Below are 23,320 nucleotides of genomic sequence, written 5' to 3' on the forward strand. Positions count from 1 at the left end.
GCCCAAGCTGGACAAAGCACTAAGTTCACCCTCAGAGCATGGCAAAGAACCAGTGCAGCATACAATGAAATGTTAAATTCTCAGTTGTGAGTCACTAATATAAACACTGGCTAATTTGAGCATCTTCATAAAGAGAGAGATGAAAGATGATATTTTCATTTGATCAGACAGGCTCTTCTGTGGTTAAAAATAACTGCGATGTATACATAGCATAGTAAAACAGCAAAATAGAAAGGTCAAATGCATTTCTAATCTAAATTTAAACTTAAAAATATCAGTACCCATCCCAAGTATACACACGGACTTTGGACTCCCATAGAACAATGTGAGGTGCACTCTCACCCTGAACTCTTGGGGAAGGGTCTAGGCCCTGCCCTATATGAAATGACAGACTATGGACACCCCCATGGAGGGCCTCACCCTCCCTGGGGAAATGAGAGGATAATGGGGGGGTTGGGGGAGGGCACAGGAGGAGGGGAGGGAAAGGGAGAGGGACCTGGAACTGACTTGTGAAGCAACCTTGTTTCTTATCTAAATTTTAACTGAAAATAAATTAAAAATAAATAAATAATAAAAAAGTATTTAAAAAAAGAAAAGAAAAGTAGAAACAAAAAAAAGAAAGAAAGAAAGGTCAAATGCAAGAAGTTTAAGTTTACAGACATAACTCCTAAGAGCTGCACTTCAAAGTAGCATTCTGATTTATTTTATGTATATATATATATATATATATATGTGCATGTATATATGTATATATATATACACACATACACATACATATGCAAACAAAATAAATGAGAAATAGCATCATCATCAAAGAAATTATCAAATTAGGTAAAAATTCACTCCCTTCAAAGTTGTAAGAAATTAGTAGCTGTGGATAGCACTTACTGCTTTTCATCCCAGCACTCTCATGGCAGAGGCAAGTGAGTCTGAAGACAGCCTGGTCTACATAGTGAGTTCGGGAACAGCCAGAGCTACATAGAGAAAGCCAGTCTCAAAAAACCAACAAAATAAAATGAAGCATACACAGAATAATGAAAGTTACACAACAATGGTGCCAAAGCATTACTTATAAATATAACAAATAATAATAGGGAGAATAAAACAGAGGTGATAGCATTAGGGTCAGTAGCCAGGTTGACATGAGTTGGAAGGAGGCAACTGTATACAATCACCACATTTACAGTGGGCATCACTATAGGCAGAGTTAGACATAAGGTATCTATTTCAGACAGCCCAGATGGCTATAGTTGGGTGGCTTATCTACTAGTATCATTTAATTTTCTTTAGATGTTCCAGTGTAACTGAAACATATAAAAGTAAAATAAAATTAAAGTGTCTATTTCATATATGATGACCATACCAATAATATATGGTATTACTGAAATAAGAGAATTGGATCTAAGTGTTTTCACTACAGAAGAGCACTAAGTGAGTGAGGTGATATGTATTAACTAGATTGAAATAGTTATTTCCACATATATATTCAAACCTTAATATACAACACTTAGTCTTATCTGTGAGTCAAAATTAATGAATAAATAATAATTCCAAAAGAGCTAAACTACTTTCACTCTGAATTAAATTCCTCATGTAGAGTTCAATTTTGATAAGCAAATACTATGCAATCACCTGACTTAATAGGCTGTTTTAGGAACATTACTTCACTGGTTTTTTTAGGACATTGTAACCAGAGAAGACAAGATTGCAATCCAAAAAATAATTCCATTTTGTCCTTCAGGAAATAAAAAAAATCAATTAATTTTAACAATAAATTGTTCACCAGAACAAACAGACACCCTTTCAAGTAATGGCAGAGTGTGAACATGCAAATTAACAAAATCAGAAATGAAAAGGTGGAAATAACAACTGAAACTGAGGAAATCCAGAGAATCATCAGGTCATACTTTGAAAACCTGTACTCCACAAAATTCGAAAATTTAAAGAAAATGACCAATTTTCTGCATAGATATCACTTGCCAATATTAAATCAAGAACAGATAAACAATTTAAATACACCTATAACCCTTATGGAAATAGAAGCAATCATCAAAAGATTCCCAACCAAAAAAAGCCCAAGTTCATATGGCCTCAGTGCAGAATTCTACCAGAAATTCAAAGAACAGCTTATACCAATTCTTCTCAAAGTATTCCATGCAATAAAAGCAGAAGAGTCTTTGCCAAATTCTTTTAACGAGGCATCAATAATCTTGATACCAAACAAAGACACAACTAAGAAAGAGAACGTCAGCTCAATATCCCTCAAGAACATTGATGCAAAAATGATGACTAATATACTGGCAAATTGGATCCAAGAACACATCAGAAAACTCATCCACCATGATCAAGTAGATTTCATCCCAAGGATGCAGGGATGGTTCAACATACAAAAATCCATAAATGTAATCCACCATATAAATAAGCTGAGAAACAAAAATCACATGATCATCTCATTAGATGCTGAAAAGGCCTTTGACAAAATCCAACACCCCTTCATGACAAAGATCTTGGAGAGATCTTAGATAACAGGAACTTACCTTAACATAATAAAAGCTATATGTAGCAAACCAGCAGCCAACATCAAACTAAATGGACAGAAACTCAACGCGATTCCTCTAAAATCAGGAGCAAGACAAGGCTTGTCCACTCTCTCCATACCTCTTCAATATTGTCCTTGAAGTTCTAGCTAGAGCAATACGACAACAAAAGGAGATCAAGGAAATACAAATTGGAAAGAAAGAGGTCAAACTTTCACTATTTGCAGATGATATAATAGTTTACATAAGTGACGCAAAAAACTCTACCAGGAAACTCCTACAGCTGATAAATACTGTCAGCAAAGTAGCAGGATACAAGACCAACTCAAGAAAATCAGTAACCCTACTATATACAGACGATAAAACGGCTGAGAAAGAAATGAGAGAAACACCACCCTTTACAATTGCCACAAATAACATAAAATACCTTGGGGAACGCTAACCAAACAAGTGAAAGACCTGTATTGTAAAGTCTTTAAAAAAAATTAAAGAAGACAACAGAAAATGGAAAGATCTTCCACGTTCTTGGATAGGGAGGATCAATGTAGTAAAAATGGCAATCTTTCCAAAAGCAATCTACAGATTCAATGCAATCCCCATTAAAATCCCAGCACAATTCTTCACAAACCTTGAAAGAATAATGATCAACTTTATATGGGGATAAAAAAGACCCAGAATAGCCAAAAACAACCCTATTAAACAAAGCAACATCTGGAGGCATCACCATCCCTGATTTCAATCTCTATTATAGAGCTATAGTCATGAAAACAGCTTGGTATTGGCATAAAAATAGACAGGTAGGCCAATGGAATCAAACTGAACACTTGATATTAACCGATACACAAATGAACATCTGATCTTCAACAAAGAAGCTAAAAATATACAATGGAAAAAAGAAAGCATCTTCAACAAATGGTGCTGACAGAAGTGGATGGTGGTATGTAGAAGACTGCAGACACATTCATGTCTATCATCATGCATGAAACTTAAGGTCAAATGGATCAAAGACCTCAACATAAATCCAGCCACACTGAACCTCTTACAAGAGAAGTGGGATGAATTGGTACAGGAGTCTGCTTCCTGAACATAACACCAGTACCACAGACACTGAGGTCAACAATTAATACATGGGATCTCCTGAAACTGAGAAGATTCTGTAAGGCAAAGAACACAGACAACAAGATGAAAAGGCAGCCCAAAGAATGGGAAAAGATATTCACTAACCCCACATCTGACAGAGGGCTCATCTCTATAATTTACAAAGAACTCAAGAAGCAAGTCTCCAAAACACAATAGCGGAGAAACTACAAAATAGCCCCTCCCTGATAATAAGGTTGATGACTACATTATAAGCTTTCCTAGAACCTTCATCCAGTGACTGATGGGAGCAGACATAGATACCACAGTTAAACACTGAACTGAACCCCTGGAACCCAGTGGCAGAGATGGAGGAGCGATGAGCAAAGGGGTCAAGACCTTGCTGGTGAAACCCACAAAGACAGCTGACCAGACAAGGGGGGAGCTTTTGAACCCCTGACTGATGGCTGAGAGGCCAACAGGGGACTGATCCAGACTCCATGAATGTAGTGTCAGTGAGGAGGCCTCAGAAATCTCTGGGGCTTTGGATAGTAGATTAGTGTTTACCATGGCATACAAATGAACTTTGGGAGCCCACTCCATATGGAGGGATGCTCTCTCAGCCTGGACACATGAGGAAGGGCCTAGGTCCTGCCCTGAATGAAATGACAGACTCTGGAGATCCCCCAAAGAAGGGCCTTGCCCTCCCTGGGGAATGATGTGGGGATTGGGCCGGGGGCGGGAGGTGGGATGGAGGAACAAGGAAGGAGGGTGGGAGAGGGAGCTGGGATTGACATTTGAAGCATGCATGTTTCTAATTTAAATAAAAACATATATTGAAAAAAAAGTAGGCTATAGAACTAAATAGAGAATTCTCAAAAGAGGAGTCTGAAATGGCTGAGAGGCACTTAAGAAAGTACTCACTATCCCTAGCCATCAGGGAAATGCAAATCAAAACATCTCTGAGATATCATCTTACTCCTGTCAGAATGGCTAAAGTCAAAAAAAAAAAAAAACCAATGATAGTTTATGCTGGAGAGGATGTGGAGAAAGGGGAACACTCCTCCACTGCTAGTGGGAGTGCCAACTCATACAGCCACTTTGGAAATCAGTATGGAGATTCCTCAGGAAAATGGGAATCAGCCTACCACAAAACCCAGCAATTCCACTCTTAGGCATATACCCATTGTGTTACTCAATCCCTTTATTTTTATGCTTCCTCAGATCTCCTTTACTTGTTACTTCAGCTCCTTCAAACCACCTGCAGTAACTGTCTTCCTGTTTTTCTATTAAAAATAGACACTCACATTTGTTTTTCTCCTGAGCACTTTCTGTCCGCCCTTCCAATTACCAACTACCACATTACATATGTTACCTTTTGGATGTCTAATCATCTGCTTACTATCAAAAGCACATATATGCCTAGAAATTAGGTTTATACAACACTTTTGGAAAGGCTAGGCCTTTTCTGGCTGAAAAGAATAATACGTTGTAAGTAAGTGCTCAATGAGTCTACAGAGACTCTAAGGGAGGAAGAGGTCAGCACACTGGAAGGGTTGAAAGGTTAGTGTGACTGCAGAAAACTACATGGGGAGAAGGATGTGAGATTAAACAGGAAACTCAGGAACTAGATCAAGCAGGTCTTCAAAACCATGGTAAACACTGGAAACTTTTTATTTAATGCATCGTTCTAAAACTAAAGACTTACATAAAAGACATAAGTCCCAGTGTATGTTTTAGGATCATTAGTACTGACATATAGAAAATATGATAATGGGTCAAGTTTAGAAACAGGAGACTCCTATACGACAGATATAAGATACTAATACAACCTGATGTAAGAGAAATGAGACAAGTGCATAATTTTAAGGAAAATAACAAAAACTGAATTTATAAGATGGATGAATAAATATATGACTGAGAGAAAAGAATAATTCAAGTATCAGTGTCCAAATATTTCCAATTCCTCTTAAATATTTTATTATTCTTTCATGATAGCCATTCCATTGTATAGGAAGTATTATCTCATTACACTTTGGTTTTCATTTGCTAACATTAATAATAGAACATTGTTCATGTTTTGGGTCATTTATACATACATCTTTTTAAAAGTTGTATTAAAGTTGTTTGCATTTTTATCTTTTTGTAATGAGTTTATGTTTCCTTAGAAAATTCAGGATGTGCCAGTCGGTGGTGGTGCATGCCTTTAATCCCAGCACTCGGGAGGCAGAGGCAGGTGGATCTCTGTGAGTTCGAGGCCAGGCTGGACCGACAGCCTCCAAAACAATACAGAGAAACCCTGTCTCATAAAAACCAAAAAGAAAGAAAAAAAAAAGGAAAAAAAAGAAAATTCAGGATGCAAGACCTTTATGTGAAAAAAGAATTACAAACATTATTTCCCATTTTGTATGTTTCCACTTTCTTGATAAAAATGAAAATTTCATGAGAATTCTTACTGGATAACTTCTAGTAATTTATTATTTATTTTAGACATAACTTTTGGCATTATATCCAAAAATGTATGTTCAAATACAAAGTTATGAAGATATATCATATTTTCTGATAAGAGATCTATGGTTCTCACTGAGAAAGGTTACAGATCCATTCTGAGTGATGCTGTGTACATGTTGTGAAGGATTGACTCAACTCCATTTTTTCAAATGAGGATATCCAGTTGTGCCAACATCATTTGCTACAATGTTTGTCACAAGTCTAAATCCTGAAGTTATGAATAATTTTTCCCTTCAATTATTGCTCCCTTGCAAAAGGTAACACTTGGATCCTAATAACAACTTGCACCCATATGCCAACCATGGAATTAGGGAACATTCACAGTATCTGAAGGAGCATTCCAGACCAGCTAAATTTGCCAGATACCACAGTGATATTCTGAAAGACCTTGGGCTTATAACAATAATAATAAAGAACATTCCCATTAATGTCAGGACTCTGACAATTTCAGCTCTAACAAGCTGAGAAAAGGAATAAACAGAAAGTAACACCATGATAATGGAAATCTGTTTCCCTTCACATGAATTGCTCTTTTGGCAGCATGTGTACCTTATTCTGTCAAAACCTCCACCTGGTGAAAAATCAAAACTCTGGGGCTTGGTTGGCAAGCAAGTACCTTAGATCAGAAGTTCACTTTCTGCATTCATTGACCAATGAATACACTTAATACTTACTTCCAGAACTATTATTTGTGAACATTACCAAGTAGGATAAGAACCTACTAAACTCAATAGCAAGGACTATATGCTATCCAGTAAATGGTTTGGACACTGATGTCAAGAATCAATAAGCTTTTCATATCTGCAATTATTTCACTTTTATTCTTTAGATTCATGTCTATAATTATGTCAATACTATACTGCTTTGATCACTAGATCTGTAGGCAGTACAGAAATGGGAAAATGAGTGTCTTCCTCCTGTTGTATTTTTCAAGGTTGTTTGGGATAACTGTGATTCCTCTGATTTGAAGACTGGTACCAATATTTCATGAATTTTTCTAAATCTCTCTTTTCAAGTACATTTCATTCACACATTAAATTTTTTAATCGACTGAATTACATTAAATGGACTAATACACTGATCAAAACAACAGGCAACTAAAGATTTCTAGAACTTGAATGAAAAGCAAATTTTTAGCATTCCAATCTTCTGATACAATGTCAGCAAATTTTAAAGACTAAGAAAACTACTTTCTGCAGTAATGGAGAAGTAAATATTGAAGTGCAAACATGATCTCTTTAAAGACCAGTATAAGCTCAGTGTTATCCTCAAACACATTCTAGAAAAGTTGTAATAAAAAGCACTCCTCATTTAAATATAATTCAGTTCAAGTTTTCCAAAATACATACAACAAAAGAATAGGCATAAGAATTATTTATTCTATTCCAAACTGTTCAGTTCTATTATAATCAAGATTCATTAATCCATTAGCAATTGCTCCAAATTACAGGGTTACAAAATCTTACAATTTTACAGTTCTTTCTTCTACAAAGGGACAGATCAGGAGTCTGAAATCTTCTAGTTTTAAAAAATAACCTAGTTGGATAGTCTAAGAGGAAAAACAACTCAACCCTTTATGAATTAGTCTAAGATGGCCATTCTGGACAGTTAAATATCTGACATTAGGTCCATACTTAAGTTGACACAGAAGATGGATATTTTAGATTATTATTTGAGATGGAATAGAAAAATAAACCATTCACACTATATAGCTGCCAAACATAGCCTATAAAATGGTACCCTGAAAGAATTAAAAGTATGTGGATGTCTCACATTTTACACATGAGGAAACACAATGAATGGAAAAGGCCAACAAGTTTTTCATCTGCTGGAAATGCTAATTTAATTACTGAAAAGAAATCATGCGGAGAAGCTGGCTGCAGAACATGATTTACAAAGCATAAAGGAAGTTATTTAAAAGTACCAAGAACATTTTAGTACCTCATACAGTTATAAATGTATGACTTCTAGAATGTATGGTTTCAGAAAAGTAACATAAAAAATATTGACAGCCCAATAGCATCAACTATTTAAAATATATTTAAACATATAAGATGTGCTAATACTCTAGTGATTTTGTAATGTACATAGAATAGAAACATAAAAATACAGTACTATTCATGTTTAATTTGTCACTAGAGATAAATACAACAAAACATGTTTAGTTAAATGAATATGCTTATAAGTCTATTAGGAAGTGTTGAAGAAATAGCTCACTTGGTAAAAACCTGAGATTGGATTCCCAGGATCCACTTAAAAGCTTTGTGCAGCAGTGTACACCAACACTTCAGAAAGAGAGGTAGAGAAACACAGATCCCTACAACTCACTAGCCAAGCAGCCTGGCTGAATTGATGAGATTCCCGTGAGAACCCCTTTGTCAAAAACTAAGATGGAGAACAGGCAAGGAAGACATGTACATTGATCTCTGAGCTTCACATGCATGGGTACACATTCCCTCAATGCACACACATGCATACCCACAAAAACGTATTGTGCCACACACACAGAGAATTAATGAAGTATTTTCATAGCAAGTAGTACACTTAAAAGGGAATATATTTTTACTAATTCAAGCAAATAAATTGATCACATGGTATTCAGTTCCACTGAAGTTAATAAGAAGTAAATTCCATAGCATGATAAATGAAATCCAAAGCAAAAATGTCTAAAAGAACATCATAAAACTCTTACTGAAATGAATTTTAACTTAAATTGGCTTTCAAAAAATAAAATCATTAAGTGATAATTTTTATTACATTTGGTTTGCAGATTGTGTAGTTTATACAAAGTACAAGTCCAAGAAACATTTTTACTAATGTATTCATACTAAGGTATTCATACATATATCCTATATATAAGAAAAAGTCCAATGTTGTACATGACATGATTTTTAATATGAACTGTTTATAGATTTAAAAAATACTCTTAAAAACAAAGTTGAAATGTATGCCTAATCAATGACCTTATGACATTAAATGAACTTCAACACAAATGAAAGGAAAAATTGTCATGGATATGATAAAAAGCAAAGAACTAACGAGGTGTATTCCTCAGAACTACATTAGCAGCAGTTAGTGATAATAAATGAAACACGTCAGCCTCTTTACTACTACAGGCTTTGTCCAAATATACAATAGCATCTATGTTTGGAAGAAAAAAAGTAGCAATGCTAAAGTTCAAAGCTAATTTAAGGGCAAACTATGGATAACCTTTAAACTATACTCAATAATCTTTACTGGGATGATTTTCATTCCTCATAAAGTACCAGAGAAATAATTTCAGGTTAACTATCCTTATATAATTAAAAAAAAACTATACACCTTTTAAATGTCTTCAAAACCTAACAAATATTCTTGTCAAGTTATTTGTTTCATCCTTGTTTTAGTCATGTATATAACTAAGAAACCAGTCATTTCTTTTATGACATGTTTCACATGTCAAAGAGGAACTGCTAAAATAAGCAAACATGGTCCCTCATGGACCATCAGAATAAGAGCTGTAGATGTGGCAAGATATAGCAGACTAATGCCCAGGTTGCTAAGCCTGATCACAAGGTGGAAGTAGGGAACCAACTCCTCCCAAAAGTTGTCCTCTGACCTTCAAATACATATAACACACAATAGGAGACTTTGCCGGGCAGGACTAGTCCTTCACTGATTTTCTTTGTTAGAAATCGTAAGAGCACAGTCCCATACCCATTATCAAAAGCAGGGCAACAAAACACAGACAGTGCTCTGATCAAATGGCAGATGAACTGGTACTGAACCAAAGGGGCTTGCTTTCTTGAATCCTCTATGATTTTCACAAACTAAAGTTTAAAGACAAACAGCATGTTTCTTTGGACAATCCTGCCATTCTACTTAAGTAGCTAGTTACCATCTACAACCAGTAGAATCATTACACCAAGCACACAGGCGTATCATACCTCAAATTCTGCATGTCGATGAATATCCTCTGCTCTCTGCCTGCTCAGGATAAATTCAGCTTCATTTGCTACTCTTACTAAATGATCCTTCATTGTTTGGCTAAGTAACCTGTAAGAGATGAATATGATCAAGTAAATAAATGAACACATATTACATGATTTGACAGGGCTCAACAGTGGCATACTTTGTTCTTTTGAAGAAAAAGGAATATTTAATCCCTTGTTCTCACTTCATACACAATGAGGCATCAATATTATTTCACTTCAATAACTGAAAGAACACAGCAGCAAAAGCTCATATTCTGGTTACAGTGGATTCGTTTGTATCACACTAGCTAATCAATTAAAGCAACTAATAATTCTACATTAAAGCTGAAATGTTGAATGTCACTTTAAAGGTAACAGAAACATATCATTGTTTGAGTAAGTATCCACCAAAGAAGCACATGTTAATGAGCTTTGTCCCAGGCCTTGACAACCCTGGGAGGTAAGAACGATAATGAACGTGGACCTAGTAGACATTAGGTTACCAGGAATGTGTCTTTAAATAGATATTGGAATTTCAGACTTTACTCTCTCATGCTTCCTACAGTCACCCTGCTGTGAACAGTTTCTTTTCCACACATTCCCACCATGATATACTGTCTGGCCAGAAGCGCAAAACCAACTGGACCAACTGGTCAGGATTGAAACCTGAGAAACCATAACACGAATATGTAAGCGGTATGAATTTATCAAGTCAGGTGGTTTGTTACATCTTGGCAACACTAACACATTTAGGCAGCCAAGATTTAAGGAGGCAAAGATCCTAGAAGAGAAAGCACACAAAGACACTGAGCATGGTTCTTCTCACTGAGGCATTTGTGTTCCCGAGGAAGACTGCATAAGGTAAACAGAGCTATCAGCAACCTCACAGAACTAAGGAAACCAAGACAGGTAAGCAATCAGAAGTGATGGAGGTATGTAGATTCCTAGACTTTTAGCAGAAGTTCAAGTTGACATTCAGAAACTAGAATAAAGCCAGAATCAAAACAGAGAAACACCTCAAAAACATGACAGGGACAAATGAGCATCATCATATTCTTCATTTGTACTTTGGTCACAAAATGTAAATACAATTTTCTATGTTGCTTTTTTTGATAATTACAAGATGAATAATTTAGTTAAATATGCAAAGTTATACAAAAAGGAAGATCACATATCTAAATTAAAAAGACAATACAGAGAAAAATAAGTAAAACTTTCAGCATGGACAATATAATGCCAATTATGAAGATTCTCAGAAGAATATATGCTAGGAAGGGCAAAGTCTTATTAAGTCTCAATATAGCCTCCAGGAGTTCAGTCAAGTTGATGTCACCAGTCTCTGCACCACTGTTTATCAGGGAAACACAAGACTGCAGTATTATATAAAACTGCCTGTGATAGTTAATACTGTCAACTTGACAAGAATCACTGAGGAGACAAAGCTCTGGACCAGTTTAAGGGATTGTTTAGATAAGGTTAATTGAGGTGGGGGATCCACTCTCAATGTGAGTGGTATTACTCCATGTGCACTAGCGTCTTAGACTGGATAAAAAAAACACAAGCATTCATAGCATTCTGCTTGCTGAACATGAATACAATGAGACCAACAGCCTCATGTTCTGCCCCCAACCTTCCCAGCCATGACTGACTTCCTCTAAACCTGTAAATCAAACCCTTCTTTAAACTGCTTTGGTCAGCTGTTTCATCGAGTCTGGGCAAAGATATGGAGAACGACAGACACATAATCAGAAAATATGTGAATATGCAAACAAAAATTCTAATATCAATTATTCATCCTAGCAAAACTTAAGCAACTACCCAAATCTCCACAAAAAGAAAACTACTCTTTATGGCAAAATATTCATATGTTGAAATACTATATTATAACAAAAAGTACATCTATGTGCATAACAAAATAATTTCAAAATATTGAACAAAATCTCATAAATAAATGTAATTTGAACAAATCATGTATAGTTTTTAAAACTCCAATATTAAAAGTCAAAAGATAAACAAGGTCAGCTTTACTTAAAACCTTGACTAACAAGTCACATAATCCAACAGAATTAAACCTTTCAACACGGGGACTTCGATCTACAGATAGTGATGAAATGCTCATATAATGGTAGGTTTCTGGAATGTGACTGTGTTCTATAAAAAGACAGACCTAGAATAGCAGAGATACTCAATGTTCCCACCTACAAATATCAGCTCCAAAAACCAAACGTAATGGTATCATTAAATTCCCATCCTACAGAGAATATGCTTCACCAATGTCTATAGTAAAAATGAATGAACTGCACACATACTGGATCCAAAACAATTATTATACTTCTAATAACATACCAGATGGACATGTTCCTAGAATCGAGGAAAATACTTGTAAATTCACTATCACACACTTTATAAAAAAATAAACAACTAATGAGCCGAAATATGCATAGGTGCTTCTAAATTTGTGTAACAAAAGAGTCCATGAAAAACATGTACAATATGAATTTGGAGAAAATGTAATGTAGAGGTCAGCAAATTACAACCTTTGAGCCAAAGCTCGCCTACCAATTATTGTGTTAAAAAAGTTTAGCAAGATCACTTGTTTAAGTGTTGTCTGTGACTGTTTCTGATACATAGGATTATACTGAGCAGAAGCTGTATGTTCTACAAATATTATATTACTATTTGGCCCTTTATAAAAAAAAACACTTATTGGAAATAGAAGCTACTTCTTCCTCCTTATAGGCATTTATTCATTGAGGTTGTACAAGCAATGATGAAAAGAAACAACGGACTTAAAAATAAAACAGTTTTCTGCTTTTATATAACATTTTACTCGTTTTATGAATCCTATATGCACTAAGAAATATCCTATCACTCAGCTTCAAATTATCTCCTGGCTACTTTAGAAATCAAAAATGAAAATTTTGTCTACTATTTTGAGGTGGTATGATCAGGGTATTGTCATATGCTTTTAAATAGTACGCATTTAGATACTATAAAAATTTCCAGTGTAATTTTTAAATCTGCTAATGAATAACTTCCTAGGAGTGTAAGACAGAGTAACAGGGACTTTCAAGAGTGCTGATATAAAATACTATTTTGTGCTCCTTTTTCCCTCTGGAGACGTGAAACCACATCATGAATTTATTGTCAATATATTGCCTTGCAGCACTCAAGCATTAATTGAATTGATTAGTCAAGGGAACACCATTGTCCTATTCACCAGTCAAGTAACCTCAAAGTTATTCTAGCCTCCTACCTTTTCTCTACTGTCTTCCTTCAGACCAACAATCAACATATTTTGTCAATACTTCCCCTGTAATATGTTGTCTAGACTTAATTTATTCTACCTCACAAATGTCCTAATAAAACCAAAGCTTCACTCACATTATGACTGAATAAATTCTCTATTAGCTTAACATTTTTGTCTACCTGCCTTTTAAAGCACTGTAATGATTAGGAAACTATAAAATCTAGATTTAACCATGAAAGTAAGGTTTCCTTCCTGACTGTTGTAGAATATTATTTTAAGGTGTATTACATTTGTTTATGCCCTGGAACATTTGCTTAATATGTAAAGATGTGTTACTTCTGTTTATGTTGCATTTGTTTAACTCTGTGAAGCTGTGATAGAACACCAGATGGTCTAATAAAGAACTGAACAGCCAATAGCAAGGTAGCAGAAAGGACAAGTGGGGTAGGCAGAAAGAGAAAAAAATAGGAGAAATCTGGTAAGAGGAAGGAAGGAGTAAAAGAGAACAAGGAGGGGACATTGCCAGGGACCAGCCACCCTGTCAGCAACGGAGTAAGAGTGAATGGAAGATATACAGAAGAAAAGAAAAAAGTTCAGAGGCAAAAGGTAGTCGTGATAATTTAAGAAAAGCTGGTAAGAAACAGGCCAAGCTAAGGCCAGCCATTTATAAGCAAGCCGCTGGGTGTGATTTATCTGGGAGCTGGGTAGCTAGCCCCCAAAATAGTAAAAAAAGCAAAAGCAACATCTGACTATCCTTCATATATATTAAGACTTCATAGTAGTGTATACACACACAAACACAAACAAAGTGATAATAATAGATATTATGTTAAGTGAAATAAGCAGAATACTGTAAGGAAAACCGTGGTTCCTTTACCTGGCACATTGAGAACAGTCAACCTCATAGAGACAGAAAACAGAATGATGATGGTCAGGAGGAAGGTTTGAGGAGTATATGTGGAATGGGTAAAGAATAAAATGATTTCTGCAGATGAATGTTGGTAACATTACTCAACAATATAAATGCACTGAATGCTGCTGATTGTACAAATTAAAATGGCTAGTATGCAAATTACATCATACTGTTCTCCTGTTTAAAACTCAGTAATATATTTTATTAAACAAAATTAAATATAATTAAGGAACCACATTATCTAAAAATCAAATGGTTCTTTCATGGTTCTATTTTTAAGATAGTATTTTTCATTAATTTATTTTTTACATTCCAATCCCAGCCTCCCTCCCTTCTCTCCTACCATCCCCTCACTCCCCCACCACCTCCCATCTGCTCCTTTGAGAGGGTAAGGCCTGCCCTAGGAAGTCTACTAAGTCTATCCCATCACGCCGTTGGCTTCTCTCATATTTCTGAAACTTACGTTCTTCCTTGCTTGTTCTGTTACAGTCATCATGCTTTCAACTTTTTACTAATTATATTTTAACACAGATATCATTCTCTCCTTAAGGTATTTGATCTCTCTGTTCTTATACTTTAAAATCAAATATTGAGGGTCTGGAAAGATATCTCAAGAGTTGAAAAGCACTTACTGTTCTAAACATCCTGGGTTCAATTCCCAGAAACCACACCATGGCTCACAACCTATCCTCCAGTCCTAGGAGATCTGATACCCTTTTCTGGCCCTTGAGGACACTTCATTCACATGGTACACAAACATACATTTGGGCAAAATACTCATACACATTAAAAATCAGATATTAAAATCACACAAACATGGTATCACACATCTGTAGGAGGATCAAGAATTCAAGATCAGCCTTGGCAGGGACAGCAAGGTCAAGGACAGACTGGGTACATGAGACCTTTCCTTTAAAAAAAATTTTTAATGAACTTCTTCACCACTCTTCTGTACATCCCATTCCATATTGGTCTCCTTATAAGTCTTCTGTTTATTCATATAATATTGTCCTGTTTTGTTTACTTTTGGTATCTAAATTGTTTTGTTTCCCTGCATATTATTTGTCCTCATGTCTCTGGCAACACATATTTCCACATAGCTACTTCCTACATATATTTGGCACATGAAAAAACTCTACAAAAAGGTACCTAGGCAATGACAGGAAACAAATGCTACAAAACATTTTTCCATCTGCCTGTCTGCCCATTCTTTACATCTAAAACCTTAAACCACCAAAAAGACTGACTTCAAGCCTCTGATTCTCTATGGACTATCCTGTCATTGTTTTTCCTACAACGACCTTTATTTTATGTCAATGTCAATTACATCTAATATTATAGTATATACTATTACACTTTAATACACTATCTTATACATCTGTAATTAGTGTTCCGTATATGACAATCTATTTTATCATCTAACAAAGAATGCACTTTTCAATTAATCTTTTTAAATATGCCATACAATCCAAAAGAACAATTCAGGAGAGATGTGCTCAATCACTATTGGGATATATGTATATAAAGTACTTAGTGATGTTATACTTAAACCATGCTCATTCTCCTTAACAGTTTACAAAATGAATTTTAACCAGTATCTCACAAGCTCCTAAACAGAAATGTGGCTTGTCCTATCATTAGGGCAAACATTAAAAATGACTGTACAAACTCTACCAACATGCATATTTTTTTCCTAAAAGGCCATTTCCCTCATGTACACCCTTATCTTACTAAATATACCAATTAAACAATTTTAACAAGCATAATTTATATAATAAATTGCAATAAAATTAAAGGCAAATGAAACCAAAGTCTGAACTATAATAATCAATTTCAAAATGTTGGGTTTATTATAAGTAGATTAATCTCTGAATGCAGAACGTGAAATGATACACATATATTAAGAAGAAAATCTATGTATAATTTATGTCTAGAGTGCAAGGAAGAAGGGAAAAAACACTGTTTATGTCAACCCTAGGAAACAAACAGCCCTATCAAGTGACCAACTAAAAAAGATTCATACTAGAGGCTCAATAAATAACTGTAATGATGACAGCTATCTCCCATAACTACATTATGAGCCATTGTCCACAACTGATTATTCTAGTCTAGACCTTGGGAAAGCACATACACACATTTCTACCAAGTTCCCAATATTACTACTGTTTCTTTGGCTTTCAATAATGTTCATTAGCAGCTACTCTCAGAATTCGCTTATACACAGGACCATTTATTGAAAAAGAAGTTACTACTTGCACGAACCCTAACAATTGAGAACGTAGAAGTACTAACCCTTATTTTGACAATGTTTTCAACACTGTACTGTTTTTAGAATTGATTACAGAGCAACATCACAAACCAGTAAGGTGTGGGGCTGATTCTAAATACCGATACTATAGAAAGCTAATTCTAAAGATTTTGAAGCTATGGCCTCTACAAATTAACATAAACTATGTTCATAGGGCGAAAATTAATTTCTAACTCTCCAAATACTAATCTCCTTCCTTAAATCTCTTTCTTACACCCCTCCTTTTCTATTCCTTGTTCCTATCCTTCCTTCCTTCCCTCCACTCCCTCTTTCTTCCTCTCCTCTCTCTTTCATAAAATATTTATTTAATATTACAAACATCCTTAAAAGGGTACCTATCCAGTCACTTCCAAGTTGAAACTCTCAATAACAACTTTGAGTAAGATACAGCATGGCTAACACATCAGAAAACATATAACTCTGGAGCAGGAAAATAGGATGCTGGCAAGATGTTTGTTTTTGTTACACTTAAAGCATTTCACATGTATTTAATAAGAACAATCTAGATCTTTCTTGAGATATAGCCCAAGCAGTGTGTACTGTTCTGGAAAGCAACAGTCTCAAATAAAGAGACTATAGTTTTACACATCCCTCCTGACAACTAAAATGTTAATAACAATACTATATAAAGCTAATACTTCTTAAGAATTCAAGAGCTTGATAATTTAATTTCACTTTTATTATAAATGCCACAGTCTGAACTCAACTTGCTTTTTTCAATCTTGTATTGCAAAATAACTCCTCACTGAGAATTTTAAAACTGCACATGGTATTACAAAGCCCACAACAGAAACAAAAGGATCAATTAGTAAGTAGACATATTCTAGGTCAAAGACATTCCCTATGAAAGAATGGATTCTTAAGAATGGGCAAATAAAAATAGAAAAATATGATCATATAGAGATTATGGGGAAACTAGCTGATACTGATGCTTACACTTTGTTTTCCAATCACTGCTTTGGATGCCAGAAGCACATTCTCAACACTTAGCAGGAGTTCATCCATCATGACATCCTATGTAAAACTGCCATGTCCTCTCTCTCGAGTTGAACCTATTTCCCTCACATATGTGCTTTTTTTCGATAATTATATAATTGCTATACAACTATAAGTATGTTCTTATAAGGTTGATATATTCAAATCATTGGACAAAGGCATACATATATAGGTATATACGGAGAGATAGACAGAGAGGGAGGGAGGAAAGGAGAGATGGAGGGATGGAGGGAGGCAGGGAGAAAGAGAGAGAGGACAGAGTCTCTAAAAGAAATGTAAAACTATTCCTGTACAAACAGATAAAGCTATGCCTAAGGATACAGCTCAGTTGTAGAGTACTTGTCAAGTATGTACAGGGTTTAATTCCTGGTATGATTAAAATACAATAGAAATAAAATGTGATTAATTTCCACTGGGCATGGTGGCATATGCTTGAAATCCCAGCACTCAGGATGTATAGGCAGGAAGTCACATCTACTTGAAGGCAGCCTTGCCTACATAGGGAGTCTCAGGATGTCCAGAATTGTATAGTAAGACCCTGTCATTTTTCTGAGTTTTGAAATTAGTGGAAATTTGCATATTTTTGAAACAAGAAGAGATGCTCATTCAGAAGTGCTGTTTTAAATCAATACAAATAAGACAATACAAATAAAATTATCACAGAAAAATAATTTGAAGATAAAAATCACAAATTTGTTGTATTACTATATATTGTTGACTAAGCTAAAACGTTAAACATGAAAAGTAATCTGACCATCTGAGTTTTTAAAAATACAGAATTGAGAAACATTTTATAATGAAGAAACAGCATAAATGTAACCATGAACTACCCTCACAAATTTCAATGCCAACTGGTCCAGGGTTGGTGTAGAGATGGGAGGGTTTCTCCTCAAAAATACACTCCAAATAGGGTAAGAGAAAAACAACTATTTTTGTATATAATAGGAGTTACTTTACTATTGTATTACATTGTATTAGTGTTACTATTGCTATTTCTAAGTTGGGGAAGAAGTGATTTATTTGGCTTCCACTTCCACATCACTGAAGGAAATCAAGACAAGAACTCAAGCTGGGCTGGAACCTGAAGGCAAGAGCTGATGCAGAGTGCATGGAGGGGTGTTGCTTATTCCCTTGCTCATCATGGATTGCTCACAGAACACACAATTACCAGCCCAAGGATGTTCCACCCACAATGGGATGGACCCCCCCATCATTCACAGATTAAGAAAATGCCTCACAGGCTTGTTCACAGCCCCCATTTTATGGAGGCAGTTTCTTAATTGAGGTGTCCTCCTCTCAGATGACTTTATCTTGGGTCATCCAGCACATACACAATGAAACTAAAGCCAGAAAGAACATTGCAGGGTCTCTAAAAGAAAATATATACTTAAATTCAATCTTGCTCTTTCATTGATATCAGAAGGATACATTGTGGCATGGCCACACTGTATTTTACTTAAGGACAATGAAAATTTTTGTATTTTACCATAATACAACCCAGATTAAAAATATCAATGATAACAGCCAAAAGGTTCACAATAAAATGAAGGTATACTGGCCTCTTCCCCATCCTCCCTATTTCGTCTTCGCTTTGCCTACAATTATTTTTCTACTGGATCTTTCCACAGAGCTCTGTGAGTCATCCATGCCATTTAAGAAGTGCTGGGAATGCCATCTAGGGAAATGCTGGAGTTGCTAAATGAAGGCTTGGACAGCAGAAGTGCAGTCTTAAGCAGTTGAATTTTGACGAGATTGGCAAGTATATTAGCAGTAGAAACGTTATACCTCTTACGAAGGTTATTTACATATTCAGATATAAATCTGTTTACTGCTATAATAAGCAGATAGTGACTGTCCCTAGACAGTAATTAGGAGCTTTGTCTCACAGTACATGGAATAATCTGCACTTTCTCCTATGTGTGGGAGACAGAAGGAAGAACCATGGAGATTTAGAAGTAAAATTATTGGAGGTTAAAAGTTCTCAAAGGTATTTTTATTAAATAAACCCAAATATTATCAGAAAATTTAAGGTAATTAATATATTAATTACCAAATTACCAAATGTTAAAATGATTCTTAAAATATTGCACCTTTAAAGGCACTATAGTTTCCTTGAGTTTTACTATCAAATTTTTTAAAAAATGAATCAGCAAATGGAATTGTGTGTATTTATTATAATGTACAATTAAGTAGAAACAAAAAAATCAAGAAAAAATATGAAAAAAAACAGTAACACAAATAACATGAAACTCACAAGACTTCTTGACATTTTTGTCTGCAAGGAATTTACACTATGTTTTCAGAATTCATACTGCTGAACTGGTAAACAACAATCCTAGTACCAGGTATGGGAAAATGCTATATGAAATATTAGAGAAGCTCAGTAGCCCCCAAAACAATACATACTATTGTTCTTACTCCTGGTTACCCACCAGAGCTTGATGGTAAGACTCTATTACTGAAGCCACTACACATCAAGTCATAGTTAGACTTAAACTAAAAGCGTCCTTCTTGTTGGCTAGTTTGAATACTGCCTGGCAGAAGGTGGTCTACAGGCTGCTGGGAGAAAGAGGTTATCAACATTTCCCGGCTATGAGTCTTGCATGCTACATTACTGATCTGCCAATCTAGATGTACCAACAGTGCAATAGTAGCATAGTCACAATAAAATTAACCAATTGCTTTCTGATTGGATTTTAGGCCTGCTTCATAGGAGAGAACTCATGCCTGGTAAACAGCCCTTGATCTGAAAGGTCACAGACCCTATGGGAGAACCTACTATTATTGTTTAACTAAATAAACATGTCAATTTCTCTTCAAAACACTCATGTTTATTCACACTGCTCCCAGCCTTCTTCTGGGAAGCTTTCTATTGCAGCAATACAACAGGGACTTTTGCCTGGTCAGCATGCTGAGAATAACTAACAGTGAAATGTTCTGCCCTCACCCTGACATCTACCTCACCTTCTAAAAGACTCAGGAAACAGAACAAAAGAACTGGAAAGAATGTAAGATCCACAGGATGAGGAGATGTGCCATAAAAAGCTGTCTTCTGAATATGGCATGGCTATTGCATTCATGAGCTCCTGGCATCTGTGTTTATCTGCAGAAGACCTACACAAGACTGTGCCTGTCAATATTTCACCATGGATGGGGAAAAGGCTCATAATACCCCAGTACAACTGACAGTTAATGGTTAAGAGAGAGAGAGGTATCATTTTCTTCAGTGACATAGTTACTGATAAGTTGCCTACACTCCATCTATATACATGTCAGCAATCCTGATTAAACTCAGTTTGTTACACACAAATTAAGACATTTGAGTAGGAAAGAGACTTGTTTGAAACATGAAGGGCTTCAACAGGAGAAAAAGGAAGGTGACAGTAAATATTAGGGGTGAAAACAACTAAACCACTATATTCATGCATGAAACTGAGGGGATTTACATTGGGGGTTACAAAATTCAAGCATATAAAAATAAAATCATGACCACCTAAAATATATAAAATTTATGGAATGGTCAATATTTACCCAATAATATAAGACTATTTAGTCAAACAAGTAAAGTTATTGCAGGACTTTAAATCATCACAAAGTATTTCAAACATCAGAGTAGTGTCTTACAGAGCTCTGATCTTGATTAGAACGGCTCCAAATATCAAGAACATCAAGTGATCTAAAAGATGCTAATTAGATGAATTACGGTGTGGCCTGAAAGAAGGAGGTAATAATATAGGTAATCTACTAGCCAGATGTACGTCAACCAATGAAAATAACATTAATACTGTTGGAGACAGTAAATGTTTAGCAAGAAATATCACCAGTTCTCCAAATATGAATAAGAAGGCAAAATATAAACTCAAAACCTGATGCAGAAGTCTTGTGTATATGTCAATAAAGCACTGTTGGCCAATAGGGAAGCAAAATAGGTGGGACTAGGAGTCCAGGAGGACTCTGGGTAGGAGAAACACAGGGAGTCAAGATGTAACGCCATGGGGTAGGAAGCCCGGAAACTTCTCCGGTAAGAGAAATACTTAGATTAACAATTATGGGATAAATACTTAAGTCAGAGCTAGCCAGTATGAAACAAGCAAGGCCAGCAGCTTCATAATTAATATAGCCTCCAGTGTGTTTATTTGGGAATGATGTGGCTCTGAAACCAGGCTGGCGGGAAGGCTTTCCTTCACAAAACCAAGTTAGAAAATTTACAAGAGTCAGTAACAAAACAATGAATTTTAAAATGTAGACAACAGTGTTGCTGGGATTAATACAACTAAATACATTTCAAATTCAATTTAAATTAAATACATTTGAAAGTAAAGAATAAAGGTAACTAAGATAATACTAATTCAGGCATATACATAAATCAACTGAAGTTCATATACATAATAAAGTGATCCCCTACACAGACCTGGATTTCATTTAACACTAACCCTTAGCTTTCATTTAAAACATTCAAAGTTAGTAGGGATACTTAAGCATTAATTTTAATCACTACAACACCATAGTACTACAGTCTAAAGGATAGCTTTACTATTCCTTAAGATTTTTTAATTGTCTAGCAGGGCAGCACAAACCTATGATTTCAGTACTTGGACAGAGGTAGGAAGACTATGAGCTCAGGGACATTTTGCCTACATAGTGGGTGTCAGGCCAGTGTAAGCAACATGAAACACTATTACAACCAACCAAAGCAGTATATAAAATGGAATTGCCAGTAATCTCTGTCCAGTAGGAACTGACACAAAAGAACTAAGAATTCCTGGCTCCCTTGCTGCCTAGCAAGCTCATACACACCTCTCCAAACAGGTATGTGAAACTTTATTCCATAAAGCTATACCTTTTAGAAACAAAAATGTTCTATCAGATGTTCTATAATTAAAATGTACAGATGGTGATAAACTGAGTTGGAGAGATGACTCAGCAGCTAAGAGTAGTTACTGATCTTCCAAAGGATCAAGTTTCAGTTCCCAGAACCCACTTCTAGCAGTACACAATTGCCTACAACTATAGGTTCAAGTGAATTCCCCCTGACCTTCATTCATGCCATCTGTACCCACATACACACACCCACAGAAAGACACACACAAACATATAATTTAAAAAATGCTTTCAATTTTTATATAAAAACACAAAACATCATAAACAACACTATTACTTAAGGTTAACAATGCTCTACTTACAAAACTTACTTTTGACTGAAGTTTGTTATTAAAGTTCTTTTCTCTGGGTAAAAATCATTTAAAAATACACTGCTTGATTACGTCCATCACTGCTATTTCCACTCAATAAAATAAAACTGCTTAAAATACAAAGCTGCTCATATGAACAATATTAGTAACTGAACTCAAAATCATAAAAATATGAAGTACCATAATAAATGCATAAGGAAAAATTCAAATAAAAAACATTTATATCTGACCTAAGTAATTGATTTTCTAATGATACTCATCAAGTCTGATAAACTTAACACTGTTGTTTATCTATAAAGGTCTTCATGTTATTTACACTACTAAAACATTAATCGAGGGTCAAATTTCCAGCAACTACTCTATTGATGAGAACAAAGGTCAAATCTACATAACAAGAGGAAAAATGTTTGGTCCTGGCAGCTAAAGGAAAAAAAAATCTTTATTACTATTCTTGTTGCAGTCTGGTATAAAACATTCCAAACTACATCACAAATATATCCAATCTATAAAGACTCACCTAACTTCAAGGTACTAAATATATATATAAAAGAAAAGATCGAATCAATTTCTTTAGAAATTTCAT

The 23,320-nt window shown here is 35.2% G+C and overlaps 1 protein-coding gene across 4 annotated transcripts in view; it reads right to left on the reverse strand.

Moving 5' to 3' along the window:
• Positions 1-23,320, reverse strand: part of Lrba (LPS responsive beige-like anchor protein) — a 539,975-nt gene that overhangs the window by 346,567 nt on the left and 170,088 nt on the right. For all 4 annotated transcript variants that reach the window (XM_040752567.1, XM_040752566.1, XM_040752565.1 and 1 more), the window contains exon 36: positions 10,052-10,160. In XM_040752567.1, the coding sequence (XP_040608501.1) occupies positions 10,052-10,160 (109 nt within the window). The remainder of the gene's footprint in view (positions 1-10,051; positions 10,161-23,320) is intronic.

Source organism: Mesocricetus auratus, unplaced genomic scaffold (assembly GCF_017639785.1).
Source record: "Mesocricetus auratus isolate SY011 unplaced genomic scaffold, BCM_Maur_2.0 Super-Scaffold_100009, whole genome shotgun sequence".
NCBI lineage: Eukaryota > Metazoa > Chordata > Mammalia > Rodentia > Cricetidae > Mesocricetus > Mesocricetus auratus.